The 14,075-nt window shown below is 50.7% G+C and overlaps 1 protein-coding gene across 5 annotated transcripts in view; it reads right to left on the bottom strand.

Annotated features, from left to right (window-relative positions):
* Positions 1-14,075, bottom strand: part of MAPRE3 (microtubule associated protein RP/EB family member 3) — a 70,608-nt gene that overhangs the window by 12,220 nt on the left and 44,313 nt on the right. For all 5 annotated transcript variants that reach the window (XM_069973249.1, XM_069973250.1, XM_069973251.1 and 2 more), the window contains 2 exons: positions 6,185-6,312; positions 4,014-4,159 (listed from right to left, as the gene is read on the bottom strand). In XM_069973249.1, the coding sequence (XP_069829350.1) occupies positions 4,014-4,159; positions 6,185-6,305 (267 nt within the window). In that variant the 5' untranslated portion in view covers positions 6,306-6,312. The remainder of the gene's footprint in view (positions 1-4,013; positions 4,160-6,184; positions 6,313-14,075) is intronic.

Below are 14,075 nucleotides of genomic sequence, written 5' to 3'. Positions count from 1 at the left end.
TGACACAAATTGCTGGCTATACCCACATGTTATACCTGTAGTGCCGCTAGCGCTCTCCACATGTTTATAATCTGGAAGAATCGAGATCTGAGAGATGGAGAGGATGGAGGTGATCTGGGTAATCTGGAAAATAGAAGATCTAAGAGAAGGAGAGGATGGAGGTGACCGGGGATAATCCGGAAGAATCGAGATCTGAGAGATGGAGAGGATGGAGGTGATGGGGGATAATCTGGAAGAATCGAGATCTGAGAGATGGAGAGGATGGAGGTGATCTGGGTAATCCGGAAGAATCGAGATCTGAGAGATGGAGAGGATGGAGGCGACCGGGGATAATCTGGAAGAAAGTATCGAGATCTGAGAGATGGAGAGGATGGAGGTGATGGGGGATAATCTGGAAGAATCGAGATCTGAGAGATGGAGAGGATGGAGGTGATGGGGGATAATCTGGAAAATAGAAGATCTAAGAGAAGGAGAGGATGGAGGTGACCGGGGATAATCTGGAAGAATCGAGATCTGAGAGATGGAGAGGATGGAGGTGATGGGGGATAATCCGGAAGAATTGAGATCTGAGAGATGGAGAGGATGGAGGTGATGGGGGATAATCTGGAAGAATCGAGATCTGAGAGATGGAGAGGATGGAGGTGATCTGGGTAATCCGGAAGAATCGAGATCTGAGAGATGGAGAGGATGGAGGCAACCGGGGATAATCTGGAAGAAAGTATCGAGATCTGAGAGATGGAGAGGATGGAGTTGATGGGGGATAATCTGGAAGAATCGAGATCTGAGAGATGGAGAGGATGGAGGTGATGGGGGATAATCCGGAAGAATTGAGATCTGAGAGATGGAGAGGATGGAGGTGACCGGGGATAATCTGGAAGAAAGTATCGAGATCTGAGAGATGGAGAGGATGGAGGTGATGAGGGATAATCCGGAAGAATCGAGATCTGAGAGATGGAGAGGATGGAGGTGATGGGGGATAATCCGGAAGAAAGTATCGAGATCTGAGAGATGGAGAGGATGGAGGTGATGGGGGATAATCTGGAAGAATCGAGATCTGAGAGATGGAGAGGATGGAGGTGACCGGGGATAATCTGGAAGAATCGAGATCTGAGAGATGGAGAGGATGGAGGTGACCGGGGATAATCTGGAAGAATCGAGATCTGAGAGATGGAGAGGATGGAGGTGATGGGGGATAATCTGGAAGAATCGAGATCTGAGAGATGGAGAGGATGGAGGTGATGGGGGATAATCCGGAAGAATCGAGATCTGAGAGATGGAAAGGATCGAGGTGATGGGGGATAATCTGGAAGAATCGAGATCTGAGAGATGGAGAGGATGGAGGTGATGGGGGATATTCTCGAAGAATCGAGATCTGAGAGATGGAGAGGATGGAGGTGACCGGGGATAATCTGGAAGAAAGTATCGAGATCTGAGAGATGGAGAGGATGGAGGTGATGGGGGATAATCTGGAAGAATCGAGATCTGAGAGATGGAGAGGATGGAGGTGATCTGGGTAATCCGGAAGAATCGAGATCTGAGAGATGGAGAGGATGGAGGTGATGGGGGATAATCTGGAAGAATCGAGATCTGAGAGATGGAGAGGATGGAGGCGACCGGGGATAATCTGGAAGAATCGAGATCTGAGAGATGGAGAGGATGGAGGTGACCGGGGATAATCTGGAAGAATCGAGATCTGAGAGATGGAGAGGATGGAGGTGATCTGGGTAATCCGGAAGAATCGAGATCTGAGAGATGAAAAGGATGGAGGTGATGGGGGATAATCTGGAAGAATCGAGATCTGAGAGATGGAGAGGATGGAGGTGACCGGGGATAATCCGGAAGAATCGAGATCTGAGAGATGGAGAGGATGGAGGCGACCGGGGATAATCTGGAAGAAAGTATTGAGATCTGAGAGATGGAGAGGATGGAGGTGATGGGGGATAATCTGGAAGAATCGAGATCTGAGAGATGGAGAGGATGGAGGTGATGGGGGATAATCTGGAAGAATCGAGATCTGAGAGATGGAGAGGATGGAGGTGACCGGGGATAATCTGGAAGAAAGTATCGAGATCTGAGAGATGGAGAGGATGGAGTTGATGGGGGATAATCTGGAAGAATCGAGATCTGAGAGATGGAGAGGATGGAGGTGATGGGGGATAATCTGGAAGAATCGAGATCTGAGAGATGGAGAGGATGGAGGTGACCGGGGATAATCTGGAAGAATCGAGATCTGAGAGATGGAGAGGATGGAGGTGATGGGGGATAATCTGGAAGAATCGAGATCTGAGAGATGGAGAGGATGGAGGCAACCGGGGATAATCTGGAAGAAAGTATCGAGATCTGAGAGATGGAGAGGATGGAGTTGATGGGGGATAATCTGGAAGAATCGAGATCTGAGAGATGGAGAGGATGGAGGTGACCGGGGATAATCTGGAAGAATAGAGATCTGAGAGATGGAGAGGATGGAGGTGATCTGGGTAATCCGGAAGAATCGAGATCTGAGAGATGGAGAGGATGGAGGTGATGGGGGATAATCCGGAAGAATCGAGATCTGAGAGATGGAGAGGATGGAGGTGATGGGGGATAATCTGGAAGAATCGAGATCTGAGAGATGGAGAGGATGGAGGTGATCTGGGTAATCCGGAAGAATCGAGATCTGAGAGATGGAGAGGATGGAGGTGATGGGGGATAATCTGGAAGAAAGTATCGAGATCTGAGAGATGGAGAGGATGGAGGTGATCGGGGATAATCTGGAAGAATCGAGATCTGAGAGATGGGGAGGATGGAGGTGATCTGGGTAATCCGGAAGAAAGTAGCGAGATCTGAGAGATGGGGAGGATGGAGGTGATGGGGGATAATCCGGAAGAAAGTAGCGAGATCTGAGAGATGGAGAGGATGGAGGTGATGGGGGATAATCCGGAAGAAAGTATCGAGATCTGAGAGATGGAGAGGATGGAGGTGATCTGGGTAATCCGGAAGAATAGAGATCTGAGAGATGGGGAGGATTGGGCGGATTATATTATATTATACTCAGTAAGCTCCCAGTATGGCGGCTTCATGTTATTATGACACAGAAGGGCCGGAAAGTGGTGTGAATGTAGCCGTATAGCAGGGGGCATTTGTATAGAGTCCTGTATACTTGTCTGTAGCACAGGGTGACATCTATAACAACAGGTATATACAGGGGGCAATACTGAGGGGAAGAGTCCTGTAAACTGTCTGTAGTATGGGTCATATATACAATAACATATATATACTCTATGGGGGGGTCATATATATAATAAAGGTGTATATACTCTATGGGGGGGTCATATATACAATAACATATATATACTCTATGGGGGGGGGGTCACATATATAATAAAGGTGTATATACTCTATGAGGGGGTCACATATATAATAAGATGTATATACTCTATGGGGGTCACATATATAATAAGATGTATATACTCTATGGGGGTCACATATATAATAAGATGTATATACTCTATGGGGGTCACATATATAATAAGATGTATATACTCTATGGGGGTCACATATATAAAAAAGGTGTATATACTCTATGGGGGGGTCACATATATAATAATACATATATACTCTATGGGGGTGGTGTCACATATATAATAAAGGTGTATATACTCTATGGGGGTGGTGTCACATATATAATAATACATATATACTCTATGGGGGGGTCACATATATAATAATACATATATACTCTATGGGGGTGGTGTCACATATATAATAATACATATATACTCTATGGGGGGGGTCACATATATAATAATACATATATACTCTATGGGGGTGGTGTCACATATATAATAATACATATATACTCTATGGGGGGGGTCAGATATATAATAAGATGTATATACTCTATGGGGGTGGTGTCACATATATAATAAGATGTATATACTCTATGGGGGGGTCAGATATATAATAAGATGTATATACTCTATATAGGGGGGTCAGATATATAATGCCAGGTATACACTTTCCTCGGCACTCACTTTGTCCACCCCCATCTTCTTGAATGCCGCCTGTAACACCTTGAAGTTGTGAATGAATTCGTGCTCAAGCTTCGCCTGGAATTTCACTTTCTTCAGTAAGATGCATCCTGGGAAGAGCATGTCCATGAACTGACAGTAGGCGGCGCCTGCGAGACACCAGGGGAGAAGCTGAGCACAGCGCCCCCTCCAGGGCTGATAACAGAGAGCAGCAAGACCCCGCCCCCTCCAGGGCTGATAACAGAGAGCAGCAAGACCCCGCCCCCTCACCTGAGCACACTCCTCCTCCTCTCCCTCCCCCCTCCCTCCCTAAACCCCCTCTCCCTCCCTCCCTCCTCCCCCCTCCCTCCCTCTTTCCCCCTCCCCCTCCCTCCTCTCCTCCCTCCCCCTCCCTCCCTCCTCCCCCCTCCTCTCCCTTCCTCCTCCCCCCTCCTCTCCCTCCCCCTCCCTCTCCTCCTCTCCCTCCCCCCTCCTCTCCTCCCTCCCCCCCTTCTCCCCTCTCTCCCTCCCCTCCTCCCCCTCTCTCCCTCCCCCTCCTCTCCTCCCTCCCCTTCTCCCCCCCCTCCTCCCCCCTCTCCCTCCCTCCCTCTTTCCCCCTCCCCCTCCCTCCTCTCCTCCCTCCCCCTCTCCCCCTCCCTCCTCCCTCCCCCTCTCCCCCCCCTCTCTCCCTCCCTCCCCCCCGTCCCCCGCGCCCTCCCTCCCCTTCTCCCCCCCCGTCTCCCCCCTCTCCCTCCCCCCCCCTTCTCCCCCATCCGCTCCTCCCTCCCCTTCTCCCCCCTCCTCTCCTCCCTCCCCCCCCTTCTCCCCCCTCTCCCTCCCCCCCTTCTCCCCCCTCTCCCTCCCCCCCCTTCTCCCCCTCCCCCCCTTCTCCCCCCTCCTCTCCTCCCTCCCCCCCTTCTCCCCCCCCCCCCCCTCCCCCCCCCTCCCCCCCCCTCCTCTCCTCCCTCCCCCTCCCCTACTCCTCCTCCCCTTCTCCCCCCTCCGCTCCTTCCTCCCCCCCTCTCCCTCCCTCCTCCCCCTCTCCCTCCCTCCTCCCCCTCTCCCTCCTCCCTCCTCCCCCCTCTCCCTCCCCCCTCCCTCCTCCCCCCTCTCCCTCCCTCCTCCCCCCTCTCCCTCCCTCCTCTCCTCCCTCCCCTTCCCCCCCCCTCCTCCTCTCCTTCCTCCCCCTCTCCCTCCCTCCTCCCCCTCTCCTCCCTCCTCCCCCTCTCCCTCCTCCCTCCTCCCCCTCTCCCTCCTCTCCTCCCCCCTCTCCCTCCCTCCTCTCCTTCCTCCTCTCCCTCCCTCCTCCCCCCTCCTCTCCCTTCCTCCTCCCCCCTCCTCTCCCTCCTCCCCCCTCTCCCTCCCTCCCCCTCTTCCTCCCTTCTCTCCCTCCTCCCCTCTCCTCCCTCCCCCCCTCCCTCTACCCTCTCCCTCCCCTCCCTCCCTCTCCCTCCTCTCCTCTCCCTCCCTCCCTCCCCTACTCCTCCTCCCCCACCCCTCCTCTCCCTCCCCCTCCCTCTCCTCCTCTCCCTCCCCTACTCCTCCTCCCCTCCTCCCTCCCCTACTCCTCCTCCCCCCCTCCCCCTCCCTCCCCTACTCCTCCTCCCCCACCCCTCCTCTCCCTCCCCTCCTCCCCCCCCTCTCCCTCCCCTCCTCCTCCCCCCCCCTCCTCCTCCCTCCCTCCTCCTCCCCCCCCTCCTCCTCCCTCCCTCCTCCTCCCCCCCCTCTCCCTCCCCTCCTCCCCCCCCTCTCCCTCCCCTCCTCCTCCCCCTCTCCCTCCCCTCCTCCTCCCCCTCTCCCCCCCCTCTCCCTCCCCTCCTCCTCCCCCCCCTCTCCCTCCCCTCCTCCTCCCCCCCCTCTCCCTCCTCCTCCCCCCCCTCTCCCTCCCCCTCCCCCTCCTCCTCCCCTCTCCCTCCCCTCCTCCTCCCCCCCCTCTCCCTCCCTCCTCCTCCCCTCCTCCTCCCCCCCCTCCTCCTCCCCCCCCCCTCTCCCTCCCCTCCTCCTCCCCCTCTCCCTCCCTCCTCCTCCCCCCCCCTCTCCCTCCCCTCCTCCTCCCCCCCTCTCCCTCCCCTCCTCCTCCCCCCCCTCTCCCTCCCCTCCTCCCCCCCTCTCCCTCCCCTCCTCCTCCTTCCCCCTTCCTCCCCCCCTCCTCCCCCCCTCTCCCTCCCCTCCTCCTCCCCCCCCCTCCCTCTCACCTGAGCACAGCTGCTCTATCTTGGTGTAGTTGAGTTGGATGGAGTCGTTCACCCAGGCCAGCATGTCATGGCGGCTCAGGTTCTCACTGGTCACAGATGTGGAATAAACATTGACCGCCATCCCCCAGCTGTAAGACAAGAGATGAGTGTGATGTCCTGACAGCCGCGGCTGCCACCCCTGCCGACTGTCACTGATAGGAAGATGCCCACCCTGACCTAGTGCTGCCCCCCAGCGACACCCCTGAGCCCATTCACTGACAGCCGGCAGGGATCCTGACCAAATGCTTATTGCCCCTCCTGACGGGCACCAACATCTTACACAGAGACACTAGATGGCGCCACCTCCCCACCCCTCATTACTATATATAGTGACACTAGATGGCGCCATCTCCCCACCCCTCATTACTATATATATAGTGACACTAGATGGCGCCACCTCCCCACCCCTCATTACTATATATAGTGACACTAGATGGCGCCACCTCCCCATCCCTCATTACTATATATAGTGACACTAGATGGCGCCACCTCCCCATCCCTCATTACTATGATATATAGTGACACTAGATGGCGCCATCTCCCCATCCCTCATTACTATATAGTGACACTAGATGGCGCCACCTCCCCACCCCTCATTACTATGATATATAGTGACACTAGATGGCGCCATCTCCCCACCCCTCATTACTGTAGTGACACTAGATGGCGCCACCTCCCCACCGCTCATTACTATGATATATAGTGACACTAGATGGCGCCACCTTCCCATCCCTCATTACTATGATATATAGTGACACTAGATGGCGCCACCTCCCCACCCCTCATTACTATATATAGTGACACTAGATGGCGCCACCTCCCTACCCCTAATTACTATGATATATAGTGACACTAGATGGCGCCCCCTCCCCATACCTCATTACTATGATATATAGTGACACTAGATGGCGCCATCTCCCCATCCCTCATTACTATGATATATAGTGACACTAGATGGCGCCACCTCCCTACCCCTAATTACTATGATATATAGTGACACTAGATGGCGCCACCTCCCCATACCTCATTACTATGATATATAGTGACACTAGATGGCGCCACCTCCTCATCCCTCATTACTATGATATATAGTGACACTAGATGGCGCCATCTCCCCACCCCTCATTACTATAGTGACACTAGATGGTGCCACCTCCCCATCCCTCATAGTGACACTAGATGGCGCCACCTTCCCATCCCTCATTACTATATATAGTGACACTAAATGGCGAAATCTCCCCACCCCTCATTACTATATATAGTGACACTAGATGGCGCCACCTCCCCATCCCTCAATACTATGATATATAGTGACACTAGATGGCGCCACCTTCCCATCCCTCATTACTATATATAGTGACACTAGATGGCGCCATCTCCCCATCCCTCATTACTATATATAGTGACACTAGATGGCGCCATCTCCCCATCCCTCATTACTTTGATATATAGTGACACTAGATGGCGCCATCTCTCCATCCCTCATCACTATATATATAGTGACACTAGATGGCGCCACCTCCCCACCCCTCATTACTATATATATAGTGACACTAGATGGCGCCATCTCTCCATCCCTCATTACTTTGATATATAGTGACACTAGATGGCGCCATCTCTCCATCCCTCATTACTATATATAGTGACACTAGATGGCGCCACCTCCCCATCCCTCATTAGTATGATATATAGTGACACTACATGGCGCCATCTCCCCACCCCTCATTACTATATATAGTGACACTAGATGGCGCCATCTCCCCACCCCTCATTACTATATATAGTGACACTAGATGGCGCCACCTCCCCATCCCTCATTACTATATATAGTGACACTAGATGGCGCCACCTCCCCATCCCTCATTACTATATATATAGTGACACTAGATGGCGCCACCTCCCCATCCCTCATTACTATATATAGTGACACTAGATGGCGCCATCTCCCCACCCCTCATTACTATATATAGTGACACTAGATGGCGCCACCTCCCCATCCCTCATTACTATATATAGTGACACTAGATGGCGCCATCTCCCCATCCCTCATTACTATATATAGTGACACTAGATGGCGCCACCTCCCCATCCCTTATTACTATATATAGTGACACTAGATGGTGCCACCTCCCCATCCCTCATTACTATATATAGTGACACTAGATGGCGCCATCTCCCCATCCCTCATTACTATATATATAGTGACACTAGATGGCGCCACCTCCCCACCCCTCATTACTATGATATATAGTGACACTAGATGGCGCCATCTCCCCATCCCTCATTACTATATATAGTGACACTAGATGGCGCCATCTCCCCATCCCTCATTACTATGATAGTGACACTAGATGGCGCCATCTCCCCATCCCTCATTACTATATATAGTGACACTAGATGGCGCCACCTCCCCATCCCTCATTACTATATATAGTGACACTAGATGGTGCCACCTCCCCACCCCTCATTACTATATATAGTGACACTAGATGGCGCCACCTCCCCACCCCTCATTACTATGATATATAGTGACACTAGATGGCGCCATCTCCCCATCCCTCATTACTATATATAGTGACACTAGATGGTGCCACCTCCCCACCCCTCATTACTATATATAGTGACACTAGATGGCGCCACCTCCCCATCCCTCATTACTATAGTGACACTAGATGGCGCCATCTCCCCATCCCTCATTACTATGATATATAGTGACACTAGATGGCGCCATCTCCCCACCCCTCATTACTATATATAGTGACACTAGATGGCGCCATCTCCCCATCCCTCATTACTATATATAGTGACACTAGATGGCGCCACCTCCCCATCCCTTATTACTATATATAGTGACACTAGATGGCGCCATCTCCCCATCCCTCATTACTATATATAGTGACACTAGATGGCGCCATCTCCCCACCCCTCATTACTATATATAGTGACACTAGATGGCGCCACCTCCCCATCCCTCATTACTATGATATATAGTGACACTAGATGGCGCCACCTCCCCATCCCTCATTACTATGATATATAGTGACACTAGATGGCGCCATCTCCCCATCCCTCATTACTATATATAGTGACACTAGATGGTGCCACCTCCGCATCCCTCATTACTATGATATATAGTGACACTAGATGGCGCCATCTCCCCACCCCTCATTACTATATATAGTGACACTAGATGGCGCCATCTCCCCACCCCTCATTACTATATATAGTGACACTAGATGGCGCCATCTCCCCACCCCTCATTACTATATATAGTGACACTAGATGGCGCCATCTCCCCATCCCTCATTACTATATATAGTGACACTAGATGGCGCTACCTCCCCATCCCTCATTACTATATATAGTGACACTAGATGGCGCTACCTCCCCATCCCTCATTACTATATATAGTGACACTAGATGGCGCCATCTCCCCATCCCTCATTACTATATATAGTGACACTAGATGGCGCCACCTCCCCATCCCTCATTACTATATATAGTGACACTAGATGGCGCCATCTCCCCATCCCTCATTACTTTGATATATAGTGACACTAGATGGCGCCATCTCTCCATCCCTCATTACTATGATATATAGTGACACTAGATGGCGCCACCTCCCCATCCCTCATTACTATATATAGTGACACTAGATGGCGCCATCTCCCCACCCCTCATTACTATATATAGTGACACTAGATGGCGCCATCTCTCCATCCCTCATCACTATATATATAGTGACACTAGATGGCGCCACCTCCCCATCCCTCATTACTATATATAGTGACACTAGATGGCGCCACCTCCCCACCCCTCATTACTATATATAGTGACACTAGATGGCGCCACCTCCCCACCCCTCATTACTATATATATAGTGACACTAGATGGCGCCACCTCCCCATCCCTCATTACTATATATAGTGACACTAGATGGCGCCACCTCCCCACCCCTCATTACTATATATATAGTGACACTAGATGGCGCCACCTCCCCATCCCTCATTACTATGATATATAGTGACACTAGATGGCGCCACCTCCCCACCCCTCATTACTATATATATAGTGACACTAGATGGTGCCACCTCCCCACCCCTCATTACTATGATATATAGTGACACTAGATGGCGCCACCTCCCCATCCCTCATTACTATATATAGTGACACTAGATGGCGCCACCTCCCCACCCCTCATTACTATGATATATAGTGACACTAGATGGCGCCACCTCCCCACCCCTCATTACTATGATATATAGTGACACTAGATGGCGCCACCTCCCCATCCCTCATTACTATGATATATAGTGACACTAGATGGCGCCACCTCCCCATCCCTCATTACTATATATAGTGACACTAGATGGCGCCACCTCCCCACCCCTCATTACTATATATAGTGACACTAGATGGCGCCACCTCCCCATCCCTCATTACTATGATATATAGTGACACTAGATGGCGCCACCTCCCCATCCCTCATTACTATATATATAGTGACACTAGATGGCGCCACCTCCCCACCCCTCATTACTATATATAGTGACATTAGATGGCGCCACCTCCCTACCCCTCATTACTATGATATATAGTGACACTAGATGGCGCCACCTCCCCATACCTCATTACTATGATATATAGTGACACTAGATGGCGCCATCTCCCCACCCCTCATTACTATATATAGTGACACTAGATGGCGCCACCTCCCCATCCCTCATTACTATGATATATAGTGACACTAGATGGCGCCATCTCCCCACCCCTCATTACTATAGTGACACTAGATGGCGCCACCTCCCCACCGCTCATTACTATGATATATAGTGACACTAGATGGCGCCACCTTCCCATCCCTCATTACTATGATATATAGTGACACTAGATGGCGCCACCTCCCCACCCCTCATTACTATATATAGTGACACTAGATGGCGCCACCTCCCTACCCCTAATTACTATGATATATAGTGACACTAGATGGCGCCACCTCCCCATACCTCATTACTATGATATATAGTGACACTAGATGGCGCCACCTCCCCATCCCTCATTACTATGATATATAGTGACACTAGATGGCGCCATCTCCCCACCCCTCATTACTATAGTGACACTAGATGGCGCCACCTCCCCACCCCTCATAGTGACACTAGATGGCGCCACCTTCCCACCCCTCATTACTATATATAGTGACACTAGATGGCGCCACCTCCCCATCCCTCAATACTATGATATATAGTGACACTAGATGGCGCCACCTTCCCATCCCTCATTACTATATATAGTGACACTAGATGGCGCCATCTCCCCATCCCTCATTACTTTGATATATAGTGACACTAGATGGCGCCATCTCTCCATCCCTCATTACTTTGATATATAGTGACACTAGATGGCGCCATCTCTCCATCCCTCATTACTTTGATATATAGTGACACTAGATGGCGCCATCTCTCCATCCCTCATTACTAAGATATATAGTGACACTAGATGGCGTCATCTCCCCATCCCTCATTACTATATATATAGTGACACTAGATGGCGCCACCTCCCCATCCCTCATTACTAATGATATATATTGACACAAGATGGCGCCATCTCCCCATCCCTCATTACTATATATAGTGACACTAGATGGCGCCACCTCCCCATCCCTCATTACTATGATATATAGTGACACTAGATGGCGCCACCTTCCCATCCCTCATTACTATATATATAGTGACACTAGATGGCGCCACCTCCCCATCCCTCATTACTAATGATATATATTGACACAAGATGGCGCCACCTCCCCATCCCTCATTACTATATATAGTGACACTAGATGGCGCCACCTCCCCATCCCTCATTAGTATGATATATAGTGACACTACATGGCGCCATCTCCCCACCCCTCATTACTATATATATAGTGACACTAGATGGCGCCACCTCCCCATCCCTCATTACTATATATAGTGACACTAGATGGCGCCACCTCCCCATCCCTCATTACTATGATATATAGTGACACTAGATGGCGCCATCTCCCCATCCCTCATTACTATATATAGTGACACTAGATGGCGCCATCTCCCCACCCCTCATTACTATATATAGTGACACTAGATGGCGCCATCTCCCCATCCCTCATTACTATATATAGTGACACTAGATGGCGCCATCTCCCCACCCCTCATTACTATGATATATAGTGACACTAGATGGCGCCACCTCCCCATCCCTCATTACTATATATAGTGACACTAGATGGCGCCACCTCCCCATCCCTTATTACTATATATAGTGACACTAGATGGTGCCACCTCCCCATCCCTCATTACTATATATAGTGACACTAGATGGCGCCATCTCCCCATCCCTCATTACTATATATATAGTGACACTAGATGGCGCCACCTCCCCACCCCTCATTACTATGATATATAGTGACACTAGATGGCGCCATCTCCCCATCCCTCATTACTATATATAGTGACACTAGATGGCGCCACCTCCCCATCCCTCATTACTATGATATATAGTGACACTAGATGGCGCCATCTCCCCACCCCTCATTACTATATATAGTGACACTAGATGGCGCCATCTCCCCATCCCTCATTACTATATATAGTGACACTAGATGGCGCCACCTCCCCATCCCTTATTACTATATATAGTGACACTAGATGGTGCCACCTCCCCATCCCTCATTACTATATATAGTGACACTAGATGGTGCCACCTCCCCATCCCTCATTACTATATATAGTGACACTAGATGGCACCACCTCCCCACCCCTCATTACTATGATATATAGTGACACTAGATGGCGCCACCTCCGCATCCCTCATTACTATGATATATAGTGACACTAGATGGCGCCATCTCCCCATCCCTCATTACTGATATATAGTGACACTAGATGGCGCCACCTCCGCATCCCTCATTACTATATATAGTGACACTAGATGGCGCCATCTCCCCACCCCTCATTACTATATATAGTGACACTAGATGGCGCCATCTCCCCACCCCTCATTACTATATATAGTGACACTAGATGGCGCCATCTCCCCACCCCTCATTACTATATATAGTGACACTAGATGGCGCCATCTCCCCATCCCTCATTACTATATATAGTGACACTAGATGGCGCCATCTCCCCACCCCTCATTACTATATATAGTGACACTAGATGGCGCCATCTCCCCATCCCTCATTACTATATATAGTGACACTAGATGGCGCCACCTCCCCATCCCTCATTACTATGATATATAGTGACACTAGATGGCGCCATCTCCCCACCCCTCATTACTATAGTGACACTAGATGGCGCCACCTCCCCACCCCTCATAGTGACACTAGATGGCGCCACCTTCCCATCCCTCATTACTATATATAGTGACACTAAATGGCGAAATCTCCCCACCCCTCATTACTATATATAGTGACACTAGATGGCGCCACCTCCCCATCCCTCAATACTATGATATATAGTGACACTAGATGGCGCCACCTTCCCATCCCTCATTACTATATATAGTGACACTAGATGGCGCCACCTCCCCATCCCTCATTACTATGATATATAGTGACACTAGATGGCGCCATCTCCCCACCCCTCATTACTATATATAGTGACACTAGATGGCGCCATCTCCCCATCCCTCATTACTATATATAGTGACACTAGATGGTGCCACCTCCCCATCCCTCATTACTATATATAGTGACACTAGATGGCGCCATCCCCCCATCCCTCATTACTATATATATAGTGACACTAGATGGCGCCACCTCCCCATCCCTCATTACTATATATAGTGACACTAGATGGCGCCATCCCCC

Source organism: Dendropsophus ebraccatus, chromosome 6 (assembly GCF_027789765.1).
Source record: "Dendropsophus ebraccatus isolate aDenEbr1 chromosome 6, aDenEbr1.pat, whole genome shotgun sequence".
Lineage (NCBI taxonomy): Eukaryota > Metazoa > Chordata > Amphibia > Anura > Hylidae > Dendropsophus > Dendropsophus ebraccatus.
Note: the sequence above shows the minus strand (reverse complement) of the source record. Positions and strands in the feature narration are given on the sequence as shown.